General features: G+C 58.7%; 5 protein-coding genes across 5 annotated transcripts; all 5 read left to right on the forward strand.

Moving 5' to 3' along the window:
- Positions 1-87: 87 nt before the first annotated feature.
- Positions 88-1,050, forward strand: LMXM_18_1290 (conserved hypothetical protein; the record flags this gene model as incomplete). The annotated part of the gene is made up of 1 exon (XM_003874091.1): positions 88-1,050. One exon carries the CDS (start codon positions 88-90, stop codon positions 1,048-1,050), a length of 963 nt encoding a protein of 320 aa, XP_003874140.1.
- A 2,022-nt stretch (positions 1,051-3,072) lies between these two features.
- Positions 3,073-3,999, forward strand: LMXM_18_1300 (conserved hypothetical protein; the record flags this gene model as incomplete). Its single annotated transcript, XM_003874092.1, has 1 exon — positions 3,073-3,999. One exon carries the CDS (start codon positions 3,073-3,075, stop codon positions 3,997-3,999), a length of 927 nt encoding a protein of 308 aa, XP_003874141.1.
- A 4,086-nt stretch (positions 4,000-8,085) lies between these two features.
- LMXM_18_1310 (conserved hypothetical protein) lies at positions 8,086-10,176 on the forward strand (the record flags this gene model as incomplete). The annotated part of the gene is made up of 1 exon (XM_003874093.1): positions 8,086-10,176. One exon carries the CDS (start codon positions 8,086-8,088, stop codon positions 10,174-10,176), a length of 2,091 nt encoding a protein of 696 aa, XP_003874142.1.
- An 892-nt stretch (positions 10,177-11,068) lies between these two features.
- Positions 11,069-15,481, forward strand: LMXM_18_1320 (conserved hypothetical protein; the record flags this gene model as incomplete). Its single annotated transcript, XM_003874094.1, has 1 exon — positions 11,069-15,481. The coding sequence occupies one exon, from the start codon at positions 11,069-11,071 to the stop codon at positions 15,479-15,481; it is 4,413 nt and encodes a 1,470-aa protein (XP_003874143.1).
- Positions 15,482-18,451: 2,970 nt separating this feature from the next.
- LMXM_18_1330 (cholinephosphate cytidylyltransferase A,putative) lies at positions 18,452-20,221 on the forward strand (the record flags this gene model as incomplete). The annotated part of the gene is made up of 1 exon (XM_003874095.1): positions 18,452-20,221. The coding sequence occupies one exon, from the start codon at positions 18,452-18,454 to the stop codon at positions 20,219-20,221; it is 1,770 nt and encodes a 589-aa protein (XP_003874144.1).
- Positions 20,222-21,204: the final 983 nt, after the last annotated feature.

The raw sequence follows: 21,204 nt of genomic DNA on the forward strand, positions 1-21,204 counted from the left end.
ATATATATATATTTACATATATTTACATATACATACATACAACCTAACAAAGATCCCGCGTGCGTGACCTGGCTCCGATACTCCACGATGACCGCCTCTACCAAGAACGCCGCTCTCGTGGAGTCCAAGGCGCCGGCTCCGCCCCTCCCGCTCTGGCAGACGCTCTGCGTGTCAGGCTTCGCCGGCATGTTTGGCTGGTGCTTCACGCACCCCTTCGAGATGTGGAAGAACACGGTGATGATGGCGGCACCCGGGACAAGCCAGCTGGAGTCCTTAAAGGCGACGGCGAGGAAGGGCATCTACACGGGTCTGTCTAGTGGCCTGATGCGCCAGTTGATCTACACAACCGTCCGTCTGGGCTGCTACCCGAGTTTTCGCGATGGCATCCTGGAGAGTGAGGTTGCGCTGGGGCTGAAGAAGTCCGCGGATCCTTCTGGGGCGACGCCGTTTGACCGCGCTCTCGCCGGCGCGTCTGCTGGCGTCTTTGCCTCCTTCCTGTCCTCTCCGGTGGAGGTGTGCCTGGTTCTGCAGACCACGAGCAAAGGCAAGGAGAAGCTGTCCATGCTGCAGGCCTGCAACGGGGTTCTGAAGAGCCGCGGCGTGACTGGGCTGTGGAGCGGCTTTGGCGCTCTGGCGTCGCGTGCGGCGCTGGTGGGCGTGTCGCAGGTGGCGGTGCACGACCAGGTGCTGACGATGTTGCGCAAGCGCAACGTGAAGCGCGCGGACCCGCTCGGCGACAACCTCGTCGTCAACATTGCGAGTGTGATCACGGCCTTTATCTGCAGCGCTGTGACGATGCCAATGGAGGTGGCGCGTGTGCGGATGTCGGCGGAGGCGAAGCTCAGTGCTGGCGCGGAGAGGAGGTACCACAACGCTGTGCAGTGCATTGGCCGCATCTTCAAGGAGGAGGGTTTACTGGCCATGTACGACTCGTACCTGCCTTACTTTTCTCGCTGCGTGTCGCAAACGGTGATTTGCTTCTTTGTGATCGAGTACATGACGCGTGTGCTGCGTGAGCGGCAGCAGGAGAAGGCGAACCTCATCAAGTGAGCCCTGCGGGAACGTTCAGCACGAGAGCGGCTGGGATGGGGAGAAAGCGGAGGTGCCGCCGTGCGCGCGAATGTGAGGATGTTGGTGGGATGAGTGGCGATGGACTCGATGATTGGGAGGTATGGTGGGGTTAGTCGGGGGGAAGAGGGAGGAGGGACATGCGCGCTGGTGAGCACAGCTACTTGTGCGGTGCTTGCTTCTCCCCGCTCATGTCCTTGACTGAGAATTCGCTTTCTAACGGAGTTGTGTGCGCGCGTCTCATCTTTTCGTTGAGAGTTCCCTCCTCTGCCCTTGTCTTGCTCCTCCTCCTCCCCCTCCACGAACACTTGCCGCCTCACCCTCTGTTCCTCCGCGGCTGCATTAGTCACCCGACAGGCTCTGCGCACGACCACCTCCCTCCCTCCCCACTCGCACATGCAGACGCAGGCGTGCTCCTCCGCTCGTTTTTTGTTTTGTGACGATTCACTGATCTGCAAGCGTTCTTTGTTGCTCTCTTCTTCTGCCGTACGTCGTCCCCCCCCCTCTTCGCCCCCCGCCCTCCTCTCCCACTCCGCCATCTTTTCTGGACCCTATTCTTTTCTTCGTTGCTTTGTTGGTGTGAGGGGGGTGGGTGGTGAGAGGCCGGATACAGCGCGGCTGACTGGGTGGGGGATGCTGTGGTGGGTGTGACGGGATGGGGCTGGGGGTGACGGCTGTGCTGGCAGAGGCGGCGGCCCCTTTTCCGTTCTCTCTTTATTTTCTGCTCTTTCTCATATCTTTGCCACCGTTCTCCCGATTGCTCTGTGCGGTTCTGCAGGTAAGACCATAGACATGAATTCCCCCCCTCCGTGCGTGCGTTCTTGTGTGCGAGCACGGCCGTACTCTTTTCCTTCTCGTCCATGCGTGTGTGTTGAGCTGGGGCTCGTACATGAGACGCATCCCCGCGACCACTGCTGCCGTCGTCTGTGTCTCGCTGCTGCTTGCATTCTTGTTTTTGACAACTTATTATCACAGACGAGACACGTTGGGAAAGAAGGAACGGAGGACACGGGAGGGGTGTGATGGGGGTGAAGGGGGATGCTGGGGGTGGGGTGGGGCGGGTCGCTGGGGGCGACCGTGATGCCACTCGCTCCAGGTGTAGGCCATGCGCGTGCGATTGCCAGCCTCTTCGACGTGCCCCGTATGGCTGGTGCTCTTCACCCCTTTCCACCCCCACCCCGGCTTGACAAGTGGCGGCCGCCCGCTCTCTCTCCCGTACACCAGGCTGCTGCTGACAGCTATCGCGTGCTTTCGTGCTTTACGGCCCTCCCTCTCTAATGCTGAACGCCACTCGTGTGGTGCCGTGAAGAGGCAAGTCGATCCCCCAAAGTGCACACGAATGGGGGAGACTGCAACAAAACGACGCAATAAAAAACAGAACACAGGACAGGATGAACGTGACGGGGCGGGGTGCCGGCGACAAAGTGATCGCTGGGCCACACGGGGGAGCGGCGTTGCCTTTCAATCAGCCTTTCTCTGTGTGCCAACGCGTGTGCCACGTCCGTCGGCGGAGTGAGGGGGGAGGGAGGATGCATCTACGCCCCCTCCTGGTCCTCTTTCCTCGTGCCGCTGCACGTCTCCGCGTGCAGCTAACGCCGCCATCCTCGCCACACCTTCCTGCATCTCCCTGCGCTGGCTGGTCACCGCCGTGCTTTGCTTGTTTTTGCACCGATGCACGGTCAGCGATCCCGATGCCTCTACTCTCTCGCTCTCTCTGCCTCCAAAAACCGCCGCACCCGCCCAACCCTCTCGACGTCCCCCTTCTCCGCCCCTCTTCACCCGCGTCTGCGCCTACCTCTGCGCGCGGCTCGTTGACGCACCTAACCGCGGACATAAGACCGCAGCGCAGCCGCCATCGCAAACACGATAACCAAAGACCGCCGCTTCTACCACCGCCCCAACCACTGCTGACGTAGGCGTTGTAGCGCTCTTCTCCGCGAGCGTTTCTCCCGCACCCCGCTCTCTTTCTCTTCGCTTGGCGTCTTGCTCCACCCCTCCTTGGCCATGTCTCCACAGACCGCTTCAGCGCCCAAGGCGCCGGCTCCGTCCCTCCCGCTCTGGCAGACGCTCTGCGTGTCAGGCTTCGCCGGCATGTTTGGCTGGTGCTTCACGCACCCCTTCGAGATGTGGAAGAACACGGTGATGATGGCGGCACCCGGGACAAGCCAGCTGGAGTCCTTAAAGGCGACGGCGAGGAAGGGCATCTACACGGGTCTGTCTAGTGGCCTGATGCGCCAGTTGATCTACACAACCGTCCGTCTGGGCTGCTACCCGAGTTTTCGCGATGGCATCCTGGAGGGTGAGGTTGCGCTGGGGCTGAAGAAGTCCGCGGATCCTTCTGGGGCGACGCCGTTTGACCGCGCTCTCGCCGGCGCGTCTGCTGGCGTCTTTGCCTCCTTCCTGTCCTCTCCGGTGGAGGTGTGCCTGGTTCTGCAGACCACGAGCAAAGGCAAGGAGAAGCTGTCCATGCTGCAGGCCTGGAACGGGGTTCTGAAGAGCCGCGGCGTGACTGGGCTGTGGAGCGGCTTTGGCGCTCTGGCGTCGCGTGCGGCGCTGGTGGGCGTGTCGCAGGTGGCGGTGCACGACCAGGTGCTGACGATGTTGCGCAAGCGCAACGTGAAGCGCGCGGACCCGCTCGGCGACAACCTCGTCGTCAACATTGCGAGTGTGATCACGGCCTTGCTCTACAGCGTCGTGACGATGCCAGTGGAGGTGGCGCGTGTGCGGATGTCGGCGGAGGCGAAGCTCAGCGCTGGCGCGGAGAGGAGGTACCACAACGCTGTGCAGTGCATTGGCCGCATCTTCAAGGAGGAGGGTTTACTGGCCATATACGGCGCCTTTGCACCTTACTTTTGCCGGTGTGCGATACACACAATGATTTGCTTCTTCACGATAGAGTACAGCACCCGTACGATGAAGGAGCGCCGCTAGGGCACGGCGGGGGCTGTGGCTGCGTGGTTGTAAGGGAGCTATCGATGCTGGAGTACCCGCTGTGTTGCGTGAAGAAGAACTAATGGGTGAAAGAATAAAGGTGGCGACCGCTGGTCGCCCAGCTGGAGGCTGAGCGGTGTCAGACGTGTGGTGTACGTATGGTGTGGGGTATCGTTCACTTGTGTGGGGGGGTTCTGGTTCACGGCAGTGGCTGGTACTCTCACCATTACTGATGGCGCCTGCCTGTGTGTGGCGCTGTCTCCACCCACAAAGTCTGTGGAGGTGAAGCACAGAGCTAGCTCTTTCGCCAGCCGTCATGCACGTGTCCAGGAGCGCGGACGAGGGGCTGTTTCTGGTTGGCGGTTCCTTGGTTCGACGAGACCCACTCACAGGTACAGACAGACACACGTGCACAGATGACAGCATACGGCGTTCTTGACCGGAGACGTGCGAATTGGTGGAGTAATATCCAGTCGTTTTGTCGTTTTGAGTCTTGTGAGCGCCACTCAGTGATGAAGGTACGACTTCTAACGTCGGCATATACAGAGACACGCGCTATGATCCACAGAGGTGGGTTTGTGTGTGTGTGTCGGGGAGATGTACCAAAAATGCAGTGAAAGTGGCTTGGGAGGACAGAGAAGTAATTATATATGAACACGCGCAGATCACGCACAGGCATGTGATGGCGCTTCCCCTCCTCACCCACGCGTGTCCACATATCAAAGAAGAGCAGGAAAGCCCTTGTTTTTCCTTTTTTTACTGCGCGCAGCGGGGGAGGGGGAGGGGGAGGCCCACGCGTGGTTCAGTATGCTTGCTGCATGCCGGTACCTGCACGGACCAGTGTTGCGCCACACCTGCCGTGACTCGATGGCCGCCCCTCCCGAGCATTTTTCGTTTCCTCCTTTTATTCGTTCTCTGTTCGCGTGCACGCACTCCTATTGCACGCTGAGCTGCCCTTAATGTTTCTTTCGTCTCTCGCTCACTCCTGTGTATGCGCCTGACTCTGTCTTCCTGTCCGTGTGTCCGTGTGTGCGTGCACACTTGCACACGCACACACGTGACGTAAGGTAGATGCTAGATGCCGTTTCTTGTGTTTCTTAGCGATTTTCTTGCTTCGTCTCGCCCACTACATACATGTTATACACGTACACATCTAAGGATATATATATATATGTATATGTATATATGTATGTATGTGTATATGTATATATCGATATCCACATCTAGGCAAAGGAAACGCAGAACAAACAAAAAGACAACAAAACACCTTAGCAATATGGCTAATGGTATGCAGAACGGCGAGCCAGCTGATTTTATGGGGGGGGGAGGTTGTGGGCTGGGGGCGGCTTTGTGTGCGCGCTTCCTTCGCGTTTATGCGTAGGCCACCGCCCACAACGTTCCAGTCGTCTTGCTCTTCCCTTCTTACTCGACACATTATTATTTTGTATCGATTCTGCATATATCGCTCAAATATGTCTTCCCCCCGTGCACGTTGCTGTTGATGTACGTGCTCAGCAACTTGAAAACATTCTTATTATTATTCTTTCTCACGATGGTGCCTGTGTGCGTGTGCTCATCAGGCGACTACCTACCTGCCTTGGTCTCCACCGCCTTGCGCCCCTCCTCTCTCTCATTCAAGGCAATTCGTTGGGGTGGTGAAGGTCAAGGTGTGCGTATGGGGGTGACAGAGGAAAAGAGCAAAGCAGGAGAGGCGGAGGCGGAGGAGGGGGGAGTGCTGACAGTGAGGTAAGAGTAGTGGATGGGGAAACGCACGGAGAGCCAGCGGCATTGAAATTAAGCGCAGAACGCACCACAGCAAACAACGCTGGCAAAATTGGCACACGCACACACAACTGTCGACCAAAGAAGGGGCTAGGGTGCGACAGCTTATCGGCTGCAAAACAAAACAAAAAAATAATACACCAAAGAAATAAGGCACCAAGGGCATGGAAGACAGAGGGCAAGAGGAGTGTGCAGAGTGCGTATGAGGACGCATTCGAGGTCGATTTCTCCTCTGCAGTCTATCTCCGCGCCAGGTATGTCTGTGAATTTGTTATGTGACTTTGTGTACTCCGATGCGCCTCTCCCCCCTCCCCCTTCCACCCTGTAGCTCTGCTCGGGGGCTGCAATAAAAGCTGGCAAAGAAAGTACTGCGAACTGCGACCTTATTCTCCCTCTTGTTCTCGCTGCGATCTCTAGCCAACTTGGCGCACCCTTACCTTCTCCTTCCCACCTCCCTACTTCAAACGAATGCACACACACACACACACACACAGGGACACACGTACACAAGCTGCTATGTAGACTACCTTTGTCTCTCTGTATGTCCTCGCACCATCTCTCTTATGAGCAAAGCACGACTAACCTTAGGAATAGTGTGTCGGGAAGCGAGTTTACCCGGAGTCATTATTTCGCTCTTCTGGTCCAGAGCCTTTTACAGGTATCGACATGATGCGGGCCTTTCATTGGCGAGGCCAATCATGAACACTCCAAACACTTCTGCGGTACTTGCCGCTACTCTCTTGCATGTTGCCGCGAGTCACTGCCAATGCACACTCCTCCTAAGTAACCCCAAACCATCGGCACCACCTTCCTCATTTTCCTGTTAGCGTCTTCTACTTTCCCATCCTTTACAGCGAACCGTTTGGGGGACTCGTTTTCTCATAGCGTTTTCGGCGCCTTTGGGCTGGCCGTTTGACCCTCCGCCCCTCCCGACACCTCACGTTTTTTTTTCCCTTCGCGTTTTCGTGCGTTAGTCGTACGAGGTTTTGCATTGTGCTGTGTGTGTGTGTGCGTGTGTGCACGTGCGCGTCTTTGTTTTTGGGTTCATCATGATGGCTGCTGTTTTCCACGGTACTACCACGTGAGTGTTTCCTCGTCGTCGTTGTTTCTCTATCACACACACACCAAAGAGGCCACGTGTGGTTTTGTCCCTTTTGGTCTGCTTTAACGCCTCACGTCGGGCATTCCTCTTCTCCGCCATTCAGGCTGGGGGGGGGCGAATAACTCGTGTTGAGGGTTCTTCACGTGTGTTCCTTACTCTTGAGCTTCGGCTGTGCTTCTGTGATACACCCACGCAACAAAATTCAAAGTCCGACCTGTACCCCCGCCCCCTCCTCACCTCTGCTGCGTTCGAGATTTTCCCATCTCGTTGAATCGCACGGTGGCTCGCTGACATGGGCAGCTGCCCTGCCATCCGTTCCATTTTGGGACTTTGTCTAGGGATCGCTTGAACACGCAAGGGCATGCGTTGAACGTTCGACATGCGCACCGTCGCGGTTGGACTCGCACGTGGTGTACGTGAAGCGATTAGAAGTTCTGGGCTCTGCACTTGCCCCAACTTTTGCCCCCCCTTCCCTAATGACAGGGAGGGGGAGGGAACACTCCTCAGTGCGCGGCACCGCAGGGTCCAGTAACCTCATCATGTGAGGCGAAGCCAAGCAGCAGCAGCAGCACTCCCGCCCCCCTCTATCCCCTTGCCGATGCCGAACCACTTCTGGCGGCGACAGGGTCAAGTGCCAACGACGTAAGGGACGTCAGAGCACCTCGCTGCCTACTGGTGTGGGGAGCCTGAGTGCCATCCCGAGGGGGATGCACTTCTGGTGTGGTGACCGGCATGATGGGGGAGCCGCTGTGAGGCGACCTGCAGAGAGGATGGGTGGGTGGGTAGAGGCTGAGGCAGGCCCCCCCTCCCCCTCCCCCTCCCCTGCTCAGGTGGCTGGCTCGGCGCACTGCTGTAAGGCGCGTGTCCAGGTCAGCTCGGCCTGACGCGATGGTGCCTGTGACGGTCGCGAGGGGTGGGGTGTTGGGGGGTCGAGTGGCGCTGGACCTCGTGTTGTATGGCTGCGACATGGGCACGGCGTATGAACACCGGAAAAAAGTCCCTTTCCTTCCTCTTTTTGGTTTTCTAACCAGGGCATTGGCACTCATTGCTTGCACCCTCCTCTCCCTCCATCACCGATCTCGAAGGAACCCACGCTGATGATGCTGGCGTAGTGAGGACATCGAGAAGCGCGAGAGCGAATACACTAGTGAGAATAACCCGTAGCTTTCCCCCTGATCCGCCGTTTCGTTTGCACTGCAACAATGTCCTCGCCAACAGCGACGCCGTATGCCGGGTCGACAGGCGCGTCTAGCGAGAGTTTGGAGGTATGTCGATGTTACCCTGCACCGGAGATGGTGCAGCTGCCCGTCAAAGCTCCTGCCATCACGACCGCCGCCACCAGTGCTGCAGGCGTGTCGTCGTCGCCGTTGTCCTCGACGGGTGCATGCAGCGACACTGAAGCTACGGCGGCTGCGCCTGAATTGACCACTTGCGCCTTCCTCCGGCTGCGCTGGGGTGTGCAGCCGACGGAGCTCCGCAGACTGTATGAGATGCACAAGGACGCGTACCCTATCAGCTACACCGCCTCCTACTACGAGTGGCTGCTGGACCACGATGCTTGTATGGGCCTGGTGGCACTGGTGACCCAGGCGACGTACCAGGAGTGGGTACAGCACTGGAGGGAGACGAAGGGCAATACGCCGAAGACGGTGCCCACGCAGACGGCAAGTGCTGCGTCGTCATCGTCGTCACCTTCGTCCGCTTCCACAGCAACGCCGGTTCCGCCACCGGTCTCTCAGTGCAGCATGACTGCTGAGGCTCTGCAGGAATGCGCGCAGGTGGAGCGCATCATCGTGGAGCAGGAGCGTGTTGCTGCTCGCAAGGAGGCCGATGATGCTCACAGGGACACCAAATCGTTGCGCAACAGCGACGGCAGCGACTCGGCGGCACACACCGTTGTGGTAGGCTTTATCATTGGCCAGATCGCCTACGCACGCCACGACGCAGGCCACCTTCTTTCAAACCCCACTGCCTACATCGGCTCTTTCGCGGTTGACCCACCCTTTCAGACCTGCGGGGTGGGGCACGCGCTGCTACAGCGCTTCATCACGTACGTGACGCAGCAGCGCCCCATGTACGCGCAGGACTACTTGCACTATGACAAGCGGAAGCTGATTGCGCTGCTGGCGGACGCACAGGTAAAGAAGCGCAAAGCAGGGGCGAGGGCGCTACTCGCCGGAACCTCCGCGTCCGCCGCGGGTGGCACATGCGAGGATGGCGGCGATGACAGTCCGCACAAGAGGGATGCTCCATCAGACGGGGCTCTGCCGCCGTCGATCTCTGCTGCGCCGTCCCAGTCATCGAGCCCCGCTCAAGCCCATCCCTCCATCTTCCAGAATCTCCTCACGTACCTGCCAGAGCTGCAGAGCTGGGTTGAGGATCGGCAGGCACGCCTCCGACTGCGGAATTGTGGCCTGACCGAAGAAGAGATTGACGAGCAGCGCGCCCGTGATCGACTGGCACCAGATGTGCTCACAGACGAAGAGGCGGACGAGGTGCGCCGTGAGGCACGTCGCTTTGTCGTCCAAACTGGTGTGCGGGACGTCTGGCTGCACTGTCTGCCTGGTAACCTCAACGCTACCAATTTCTACGCCCACCGTGGCTTTGTGCTGCACCGCGTGCTGAAGGCGTACTACGACATTGACGGCACTCCATACGATGCCCTCCTCCTGCACTACGTCAGCGGAAGTGATGGGCCCGCTGCCTTGCCAGGTGCGTCAGCAGAGTTCTCCTCCACAGTGGCGGCCGACACGCCGAGTGAGATGAAGCGTGTGGTAAACCGGCTGGAAAACCATGCTGCGCCGGAGGAGGATGCGGCCAGCCCAGATGGCGCCGCGCCTGCGCCGTCTTTGCCCCCGCCACCGTCCTCATTGACGGGTCTGCGCCGCCGCCGTGGTGCATCGCCGGCAAGGGAGGACAGCGGCCTGACAACAGCCGCTGCTGCGTTGACTGAGACGGACAGGGCCGCCGTTCCAACCCCCACCCCCGCTACTGCGGCAGACGCACCGGCGGAGAAGGCCACACCGGCGAAACAGATCTCTCCGCAGACGGCCTCGTGGCTGTCTCCTCACACGTGCCCCATGGTGGCCGATATCATCCTGTGCACGGCGGAAATGGGTCAGGAGGAGTGGCGACGGCGAACAGATCCAAAAGGCTCTGGCGATGAGGCACATCAGCGGCTAGGGTGGTGGGAGATGGTGCGCGAGGCTGTCTTCGTTACCAACGCCTTTGGACTGCTGTGTGCGGTGCTGTGGGTCGCCTACAACGTGGTGGTGGAGGGAAAGGTGCTGTAGAGGGAGTCAAAAAAGGACGACGATGCTGAAAGCGCGCAACTGTGCCTGCAGGACGTGTGCGTGTTCACTAGCTTGTGCGCTGCCGGCGGCGGCTCTCGGAGGATGGGGGAATGAGGCGCTGGACGTTGCTGCCCGCACTCAGCCGGACTGCTGGCGTCTGGATACGTTCAACCAGCCGAGAAGCAACGAAAAAAAAAACAAAAAAAATCTGCCGCGAGGACCGCCAAATTGGCGAAGAAGTAATGCGGCAAAGCGTGAATGGGGACGCCGTCTCAGTTGTTTGTTTTTCTCCCTCGTGTCACAAGGAGGATCGACATGCGGGGACCGCAGCGCACAGGTGATGCAGCGATACGTATGCGCGCAGCGAGGATGTGCGCGCGCGCGGTGGGGGGGAATAGCGAACATATGCTTCGCACCCTCCACAACTGCACTCCCTCATAGAGACACACGCGCCTTGTGCGCAGTGCCCTCCTCTCCCTCCCTACACCCTCGAATTCACTTTATACGTCCTGCAATGTCTCCCTCTCTCTCTTGTGGTTATGCATGCCCACTTCGCGTGGGTCTTTTTTTGGGAGCGACTCCCACAGCGGCCGGCATCCCCCCCTCCCCTCCCTCCCCCGCTTTGCACCTCCGTCCCCCCGTCACCACGCCACTGCCACACGCGCTCCTCTTCCCCGCTAGTCGAAAAAGAGAAGGGACGGGTGGAGAACAAGCCAGAGCAACACCAATAAGGACGGGTGTGCTGCGTGTGACGATACATACGACGGGGGAGACTCCTTCCTTGGCGTGTGCGTGCCGCCCCTCTCTTTTCCTCGTTTTTTCCCCCTCCTCTACCCTGCGCTTTCGCCTGTTTCTGTTCATCCTTTCCTTCTTCCCTCCGCCGTTTGGTCTGATGCCGTCCGATGTGGACCCGTCCTTCGCTGGCCAGCCGCCACCCTCGCGCTTGGTGTCGCCTCCCATAGGCGACAAGAGCACTGGACCTGCGCTGCCCCCCCAGGCTAATGTCACCAAGAACGCTCCGCCGAAGAATTCGATTCCCATGAAGCATGTGACGCGTGTGAGGCTGAACCCGACGACGCGCGTCGCCTCGGTGCCAGTGTCGCCGGTGCCGCCGCTCGCAGGCATGCCCCCGGGCAGTGGCTTTCGGGACAGCTTCGTGCCGCGCGCCGCGACGACCGCGCCTACCTCTGCGCCACAGACCCACAGTGATGATCACCAGGTGGTTGAGGCCATGCAAGCAGCCTATCAGAAGACGGAGGTTCACCTCAAGGCCATCGAGGCAAAGCTGAATCTCCTGCACAAAGAGATTCAGCGAACGGCATCACCGGCGACGTCGCGCGAGCTACCGACGGAAGCGCTGGGCAACAACTCGACAGCCGAGAGTGTGCTCGGCTCTCTCGTCCCCATCGCGACAACCGGTGCGCCAGGCAGCAAGGCCGCGGCTAATCATCATCTGCAGCCGATTCCGTCTGCAATGGCGACGCCACTCCCACCCGTCCCACTGACGTCGGCGTCGACGTCGACCGTGGTAGCGAAGCCGAAAACATCCGCTGCCACGTCGGCTGTCGTGGAATCCTCCGCCACTGCTGCAGCTGCTACACCAGCCACCGCTAAAGCTAACCGGCAACATAGCCCACTGGACCTTCACTTCGTTGACCACGCTGACATACTCGACAGCCCCAACGCTAGCATCGGCAGCGACTCGTCTTCGAACGACTCTAGCGATAGCAGCAGTGATGCAGGTCACACGTTACCGAATGCTGCGCGGCACAGCGCCGGAAAGCCAGCGTTCTCACCTGCCCAGACGCCAGCTGCGGCTACAGACCACAGCGAGCCCAGCAACAGGACAGCGGCTCAGGTGCGGCAGAGAGTAGACCTCAAGGATGTCTCGCATGCGAACGCGTGCTCCTCGGCTGTCGCCGCCAGTGATCGCCGGGCGATGAGGTTTAGGGAGGGGGGTGAAAGATCGAGGACAGCACACTCCTTTCCTGCTTCGCTGTCGTCGGCCACGCCGCCAGCCGACAGGGGCTCTACCTGGGGCACCGGCGAGAGAGGCGAGGTGGTGGCAGTGGGTCGTGAGTTTCGCCAATTCTCCAGCCAGGCGAGCACGCTGACGGATGCGAAGGTGTGCTTCTCTCTTGGAGAGTCTGGCAACCACGCGGTCGACAACGCCCAGGCGGTCGACAGACTCGGTGGCGTTTCACGCCGCCAAGCTAACGTCGTGAAGCACGTCCGAGAGAGGTTCTTCGCGCCGATCCCACGCTTCGACGATGTGCTTCCGCGCAACAAGGCGGGTCTGTTCAACAAACGCGACATCGAGAAGCTATTGCTACCCGGCGCGCCATGCTCGTGGCTGTGCTGTGCGTCGCTGGCCATTAGCTACGTGTCGAGGGTGCCGACGCCCGTGGAGAAGGTGCTGCGTGCAAACCGCATGGGTGTGCACTACATCTCCTTGCCTACCATCACGCTGGCGGAGCTCTTCGACGTCGTGAGCGACTACATCCACGTCTGCTACCACCGCACCGCGGTGCATAAGAGCAGTTGTACGGAGGACGAGTTCGAGGACGACGCGGAGGCGTCGCGGTGTCTGAGCGAGGATGAACTGAGGCAGCTGGCGCACATACACTGCGAAATGGCCACCTTCGACAAGGAAGTGCTAGACCCGGAGTTTGGCGAGGACATGCAGGGGATGGGCGAGCACCCGCCCATCATGAACCCCACACAGCTCCGCAAGGAGCTGCTGCTGCACCTGGGGGAGGAGAAGTCGATGTACATTTTCTACTACAACCCATACGTGCTGGAGCAGGCCCAGCTGCGGCTGCGCAGCAACCAGTGCGACACCGAGGAGGAGGCGGCCGCGGTCATGGCAACCGCCCGCTTTTCCGCCAACGTGGCCGGCCTGTTCGGCATTCTGCTGGACTTTAACTCCGTGAGTCACGAGGTGAAGTTGTTGACACCGTACCTTTCTGCGGAGGAGCACCCGCTGCACTTCAAGGACGACGAGGGCGAGGAGGGGGTCCACGCGCGGCACGACGTTCGCCGTTTCGCCAGCACCTTTTCGAACCTCGTGGTGGAGGAACAACTGGTGAGCCTGCACGCACTCTACGAGTCGGTTCAGCAGTCGGACAAGTACTTGGGCCTCTCGCGTGGTTATGTGCGCGTCTTCATGAGCGAGTCTTTCCCGCCAAAGGTGCCGTCAATGTTCCCACTCTTTGTGCTGGACGGCAGCAGCGCCGGTGGCCTCGTGACAAGCGTGCTGAACGTGAAGATTGCGCCGCACGTGCTGGGCCTCGCCATGCTGCACCACCTCTCGGTTACCTTCCTCCTGACGGAGTCGGCGCGTCGCAAGCAGAGTAGCCGGAATCTGCTTGGCAAGACGAGCGTGTGCGACGTCAAGCTGCGCGGCATTCCGCTGACGAAGGTATGCCAGCAGCTGCGACTGCCGCTATCCATGATCGTGTGTGAAAGCAACAAAGGCTCTATCGAGATGGCGTACGGGTGGTATCACGTCTTTCTCCAGCAGCTGCAGATCGACCAGGACGTGTGCATCGGCCTCGTCCTACCCTCCCGTCGCGACGGCGCCGCGGATGGGCAGCCGAACATCACCGATGATCGCTTTGTGCATCATCTGCAGCTGATGATCGAGTCGAAGAGCGTGATGCTCATCAGCTTCGACATGAACATCGCCCTGAACGTGCGCATCGATTCTAGGAGCGATCCGGCGCACTTTGCGATTGTCATCGGCGTGGATGAGGAGCGCGGCGTTGTGCGGCTGGCTGACGTGAACGTGAAGCGGTTCCGCAAGACGTGGCACATCCCGATCTCGCGTCTGTACAACGCTGTCATGGGCTACGGATATATCGTTGCTTCCAGGAGCAGGAGGATCATCAAAGCCCTAGAGGGGAAGCACTTTCACGAGAACGCGCTGCAGTGCGCGCGCAACTTCCTACCCCCGCCAACCCCGGCGGCGTACCACCGGTTTGAGTACCCGCCCTGCCCGTATCCGCTGACCGTGCTGGCCGATGCCGTAGAACGATTGGGGTTTGCGGGAACCAACGTGGAGCACTTTCTCAACTTCTGCGGCTTCCACATCTCGTACTTCTTATCACCGAATATGCCCCTCGAGGGGGCCGCGTTTGTGATCCAGAACTACTCCCACTACGCCCTCGATGACGCCGTGAGTGTGGCGACAACGCACTACGACTTCTACGAGGGGAACCTACCGCCTAAAGAGGAGGCCGCTGAGGCCGGCGGAACGCCCACATACCCGGTGCGTTCAGAGGCGGACCTACTGGAGTCTATCCAGTACGCCATTGCCGAGCCTGACAAGCGCAAGCTGATCGTCAGGTACGACGTGAATGTTCTGCAGGCGGATGAGACCGTGTGGAACGGTAACCATGGCAACAGTTTCGCCTTTGTCGTGGACTATGTGGCGTCGAAGAAGATGGTAGTGCTCTCCGATGCGAGCCCGTCCTCCTTCTACCGCTCTTTCGCCTGTCCCTTGGCGGTGCTGTTCAACGCCATGTGCAGCTGGGACAGTGTCAGCCTCCGTGCGCACGGGACGATTCTGTTGACAACGGAGGTGACGCAGGAGTCGATGCACGAGGACACGAAGGGCTACGACATGGCACACGCTCTCGTGCATCACCCCTTCAAGCCCATGTTTTCAGCGGTCTGCTCCTGCCTGGCTCTCGCGTCGACGGAGATGATGATGAACATCGAGAACCCCAGGCTTCTCAGCGACGCCCCGATCAGCGTTGAGGATGAGCATAGGAAGTACAGGCGCGAGAACAACATCTTTTCCACCGAGGACTTCCTTTACGCCCTGCCCTCCTTCAGCGTGTGCAGATGGCGTACACAGGCGGTGGACATCCAGGACGTCGGCAGCGTGGCCAACAGAGCGTTCGCGACGCTGAAGCTGCCGCTGCGCATCGTGGATGTGCTTCAGGAGCAGGGGCCCGACTCTAGGACCGACCCGAAAGCGCTGCTGCGCGCCTGCAACGGCATCAGCGGCCTACAGACTATCACCCTCGTCACCTACGATGCGGGTGTGCTGCACGGCGCTCCAGGCTTATCCGCGGGCCTCTTGAACCGTGTGCGCCTTTTCGACGACGAGAACAAGGAGGCGACGGTGCAGCCGACAGTGCCAGGTGCGCCGAGGAGAAGCGTGGGCTCCGTGCAGTTGCTGGAGGGTGATCCGTGCCGCTGGGGTGCGTGCTTCGAGCGCTCTGCCGAGGAGCTGATGCGCGCCATCAAGGGTATCTACCGTGTAGAGGAGGCCATGCACGAGGACGCGGATGGGTGACGTGGTGGTGAGGTGAGTAGATGGTGACTATAACTCATTTTGTTTCCCCTTTCCATTGTTTCCGTTTCTCTTGTGCAATGCTTTCTGGATATCCGTGTTCGCTATGTACAGCCTTCTTCCCTTGCTCAACCACCATGCGTTCTTTGTGTTCTGTTCGTTGCTGTATTGGGATGCTGCTCTCGCTCATGCCCCCCCCCATCTCTGCCATCTCCCCCTCTGTTGTCGTTGATTTGGTTTGTATGGGTCGGCATCCTCCGGTGCTACCGTGAAGCCAGAGAGGCGAAGAAGGCATGCGACGGTAGTGGTGGGGGAGGGGGCTCCGTTGCCTACGTCTCTCTCTCCCCTTTCTCTCTGCTTCTCTGTGGCCTATTTATTGCACTTGTGTCCCCTCTCTGGCCTGTGGACGCCACATGTACATCGTTGCGTTTCGTATCTTCTCCCGTCGGTGCCGTTATGATACGTCGCGTTCGCCTCCCCCCACGCAGTGTTTTCCTCTCCCTTTCGATGCCTCCTGCGCGGACGAGTGCGGTGTTGGCGCGTGGGTGGGTGGGTGGGGCCCTCAGCGCCTGTACACCAGCCGGCCCTCCCCTTCCGCTTCCTCCTCTGGCTCGCCCGTGTGTCTTCTGCTGGCTTTGCCTCTCGTCTGTTTTTTTCTCCTTTTACGCTGTTCTCCCCCGCTTCATCGGAAGCGGTCCGGAGAACGAGAAGACAAACGGACGGGAAGGAGCAGCGCTGCGCGGGGGCGGGGGGGGGCGGCGGTAGGAGTGGGTAGGAAGCGCACGCCCGCGATTTTCGTTGCCCTGAACTGCGGCTGTCTTGCCATTTCCCTTTGCGTTGGCGCCCCAGGCACGGGTGGGCGGAGGACTCCTCTATTATTATTATAATTTTTTATCGACTCTCTCAACTCTGTCGCCTCCCAAACTTTTCTTTCTCCTCGCTCTCTTTGCTTGGACTTCTATCTGCTTCTGCACATCTCCGTCGGCGCAAGTGCAAGGACACCGCTGACTGAGCACGCATCGAAGCCCCTCTGTCTTCGCCTTCTCTCTCTCCTCGTTATCTCTTAGCCGTTCATATCCTCTGGCGTGTGCGTGAGTGCAAGTCTCAAGTAACAGAGAGATATTTTTGTGTATGACCTTTGCTCTGTGTCTCTGCCCACGCGTTGCCACGGGTAGCTCGCGAAGAGCGCGAGAGGATTCTTTTCACACCCACCCATGGGATTACGCGCGCACACAGGGCGGCGCAGAACAGCCGACAGGTTTTATCACCTTTACGTATCCACCGCAGCTGAAGAGGGTGTTTTGAAGAGGGGGAAGGAGGCGGAAGGTGGGCCGACGATCTATGACTGCTTTCGTCTGTTCCACATGCTCCAACTCTCTCGTCTTTACCTTGTCTTTTTTCGTCCCTTCTCCTGATGTGTAGCCCGTCTTTCCTATCCTCTCCCCATGCGCGTGTCGGTGCGCATGTGCGCTTGTGTGTCCACGACTCCTTCCACGATGGCGCTCGCGTCTCTCTCTGTTTGCCGGCGTTTTCGATTCTTCGTTTTCTTTTTTTTTTGCTGTTGGCTTTCTTGGCCTGGATCTTCAGCTAACACGGACTGCTCTATGTGCCCCCCGTGCTCCGCTGTCACCGCAACAGCTCATGCCTTCTGTGTTTGGAATCATTTTACCTCCCTTGTTGAGGGTGGGGGGGGGAGGATGAGGGGGAAGGGGCGCGTATTTACTGCTGCTGCGCTGTTTCGACTCCGCCCCCCTTCCCCACACCTTGTTGCCCATCCGTGTCATCAGATACCCGCCACGCCGCCAGTTTTGCGTTCGTGTCCCTGGCCGCCGCCCCCTCTCCCCCTCTACCTCTGAGTAAGCAGCAGCCGTACCTTCGCGCTTTGCCATACGAATCACTAGGTGCCTGAGCACATACAGCGAGTTTCACACGTGTCCCCCAAGCTAACTTTCTACTCCTGCTGCTCCGTGTATAGCGGCACCCAAAGAACGGTAGCCAGAATATTGCGTGCACCAGCAGAGGGGATTCCTGCGCGCCGAGACGGAGGCGTGCGCACTTGCATCGGCGCACACAACACGATACACCACGCACGCACACGCACACGCACACACACACGGGCGTAGTGAACTGCCCCGCCATACGGGTCGCACGGCAGCGGCACCTTTTCAAGAAGAGCGAAGCAACAGTGGCAGGAGAGGTTGTACTTGCCACTCCGACACGTAGGCGCACATGCGCGCACGCACGCACGCACACACATACAGGCGCGCCGACGAGCAGAGCGTTTCGACTCTGTGGAGTCGATCTCACCTCGCAGTCTCTCTTCCGCATCATCATCCTGTTTGTTTCACGTCTCCCTCTTTGATAGTGATCTGCATTTTCCTGCGCGAATCTCGAGGCCTCTCTCACACGTGCAGGCGCGCAGAGCCCTGCTTTGCTGCTGTAGTCGTCACTTAGCCTCCCGCCTCTCCTACACCCAATCATCTCTCTAAATTTGCCCCTTTCTCTCCCTTTTACCTGTTTACGTGTGACGTTTGTGTGGATGAAGCCCAGCTTCGTAGCCTCATGCTGCTCTCCTTGCTGCCGCTGCTAACCGTTTCTTGCACTCCTGCCTTGCTGGTGTGCGTCGGTCCCCTCACACGTGTGTTGCTGGTCCCTCCTCAGCGTGCTACTTTCTCTTCTTCTACGCCTCTTTTTCGAACGTTTTTGATTTGTGTGTGCCCCCCTCCTCCCCTCCCTCTTCCCCGCCGTCTGTGCAGCTAGTGCTCAAGCGAGCTGCGTCCACGGACATCGCAGCAGTAAGCGGCACAGCGGATGCCGCTTGCTTCAATACATTAACAGCGATCATCGAGCTCCCCGTCCACATCCACACGCACACACGCACACCCAAACGGTAGACACACCACCTTCTCTCTTTTTTTGTTCTCGTGCCGCTTATTCATTGACGACACAACGCATAGCGCACACGAGTCGGCCATGTCGCATCTACTTGAGCACAGCTTCCTTTTCACCACAGAGGAGCGACAGCTCATCTACCATGCCAACAGTGACGTCAACACCCGCCCCGTGAGCTTCGTCACTCGCATCTTCTACCCCATCTGGATTCGCATCAGCACGCATCTGCTCGGCGATCTCGTGGCGCCGAACTCCATCACATTGGCAGGGCTTCTTAGCAGCATGCAGGCGTACCAGCTCATTAACACGTACTACCATTTTGGCGATTCGCAGCACAACTCGCGTGCGATGCTGGGCGACGTGAAGTCGTCGTTGCAGGCGTTTGGGCTCCGTGGCGCCGGCCAGGTACCCCTCGCATCTGAGAAGACTGTCGTAGGAGAGATAGCCTCTGCCTACCAAGCCGGACCAGGCGCTGCGGCCAAGACGGCCAAGGCCATGGGTGCTGCCGCTGCCGCCGCTGCCACAAGTGCCGCGAGCGGTCAAATCTTAAAGCCTCCAGAGGCCGACTACGTGGACTTTTTCCACACTGACCGCACGGTGCAGACGGCCACGGTCCTGGCGATTCTGCTCCTGGTCATCTCTATCGCGTGCGGCTCCCTGGACGGCGTGCACGCGAAGCGCTGTCGCAGTGCCACCAGCCTGGGTGACATCTTCTCCCGCATCTGCTCCTCTATGGCACGCGTCTTTATGGCGCTAACGCTGCTGGAGGTGTTTCAAATCGAGGACGTGTGCACGAAGTGGTATTTCCTGCTCGCCCTGCAACTGATTGAGCTGAACACGGTGCTTGGCCGCATCAACGCGTCGAACTTGAAGAAGGACCGCGTGAAGAATGTGGCGTACATTGCGACGTACTGCTTCCGCGAATCGGAGTTGTCGTTCCTCATGGTGCTGCTCCTCATCGCCCGCTGGTTCTACCCCACCGCGTGCCGCAACATCCTCGGCGTCATCTTGGCAAAGGCGCAGGTTGGCTACAACACCCTCGTCGTCGCCACCTTCATGAGCATTGCTCTTCTCAAGATGAAAAAGCTGTACAAGGGGATTATTTTGCTCTGCCTCGCCGCGCGTGTGCTGCCGCTCTTCTACCTCTTGCCGCTAAGCCAGTACAGCTTGCTGAGCGTCATTGGCGATGCCATGATTGTCGGGTTGCTGTCCATCGAGGTGTACGTCAGCCACCTCGCCCAGCGCCGCATCCACGCCGCAGTTTTTTTTCTGTGCCTCGGTTCGCTTTTAAACGACGTGCTCTCTGTGGCCGGGTCTATCATGTACTTGATTGCCATGCTGGTGGACTTGTCGTACTCGCTGAACGTACCGCTTTTCACGCCTGTGCGTAACGTGTTCATCGACGGCGTCTTCGACCTCTGCCACGCCGGACACAAGAAGCTGATGGCCAACGCCCTCAAGTTCGGCAACCGTCTCATTGTTGGCGTCTGCGGCGATGAGGAGTGCGCCTCATACAAACGCCCACCGATCATGACCACCGAAGAGCGCATCAATGAGGTGCGCCTGTGCAAGTACGTCTCAGAAGTGATTCCCAACTCACCGGTGACAGGCATCACGGCGGAGATGATCCGGTACTACAATATACACGTAGTTGTCTGTGGCGAGGAGTACAACACGCCGACAGACACGTACTACGCGGTACCGCGCCGCATGGGCATCCTGCGCACAGTGCCAAGAACTCCCGGCATCTCCACCAGCGTTCTCATCTCGCGCATCCGTGCCGCCAGTGACAGCTCAATAGGGGCGAAGGACACGAAGAGCGACAAGACAACGGTGAAGGACAGCGCATGAGGGGAGATGCTGGCGTCGTCGTCTTCTGTGCAAGCTGCTGGGCCTTGTGTCTTTAGCGGACGTCCTTCTGCACTCTGTGCCGGTGTCGAATTCTCCAGTGATAGCGTGTACGCCCACTACACCGAGGTATTTTCACGAATTTACCTGCGTGCACCACCTCCTCTCCCGCTACTGCTTTACTCTTGGCATTCAAAAGAGTGTCTGAAAACAACCATGATAAAAGCGAGAAATATATTTGTGGGCACAGCAACGCATCACTGTCACTGAAGAACAACGGGCTCGGCGACGATGACCTCTGCGCACGCACGCATGCATATATATATATATATATGTGTGTGTGCGTGTCTGTCGGCTTCTGTATGTGTAGACCTGCGCACTCCTTCCGCTTTGTTCCTTTTCCCGTTGTGGTGGCTCTCCCAAGGAAGGGAAGCGAGCAAGAAACGAAAAAGTCGGTGTGCGCTGCATCACGCTCATCGCCTGGATTATCTTTACCTGCTTCCTTGTGTGTTCTTGCGTGATTGCCTTTTGTATGCGTTCGCGACCGTCATGGGCAAAAGACAACTTTGTTTTGCGTATCAAAGGTGTGCTTGTGTATGCGATCTCGGTCGTCTTCGTTGTTTTGCCTTCCCATGTGTATGCGTGTAAACATACGTGTATATGTATATATATACACATCTTGTTTTCTCGCTCAAGCAATCGGGCACTTTCTTTCTTTGCCTGCCTATTTTTTTTTCCTTTTGTTCCCTTCGTCGCTTGTGTCTTTTTACGTGTGATTCTCCAGCCCTGTGCTCTCTGCCCCCTCCCCTTCCCTGTGCCACTCACTCTCACTCTCTCTCTCTTTTTCCGTGCGAATGTCTTTGATGGTGCACCTCTTGAAAATGGGCATACGCTCGGGCCTCAGATACGTGTGCGTCTCTGCGCGTGCATGCCTGCGTCTGTGTGTGCCTGCCTTTTTCAAATGGTTATTGTATATCCACCTTATC

The sequence above is a fragment of the Leishmania mexicana genome, chromosome 18 (genome assembly GCF_000234665.1).
Source record: "Leishmania mexicana MHOM/GT/2001/U1103 complete genome, chromosome 18".
Lineage (NCBI taxonomy): Eukaryota > Euglenozoa > Kinetoplastea > Trypanosomatida > Trypanosomatidae > Leishmania > Leishmania mexicana.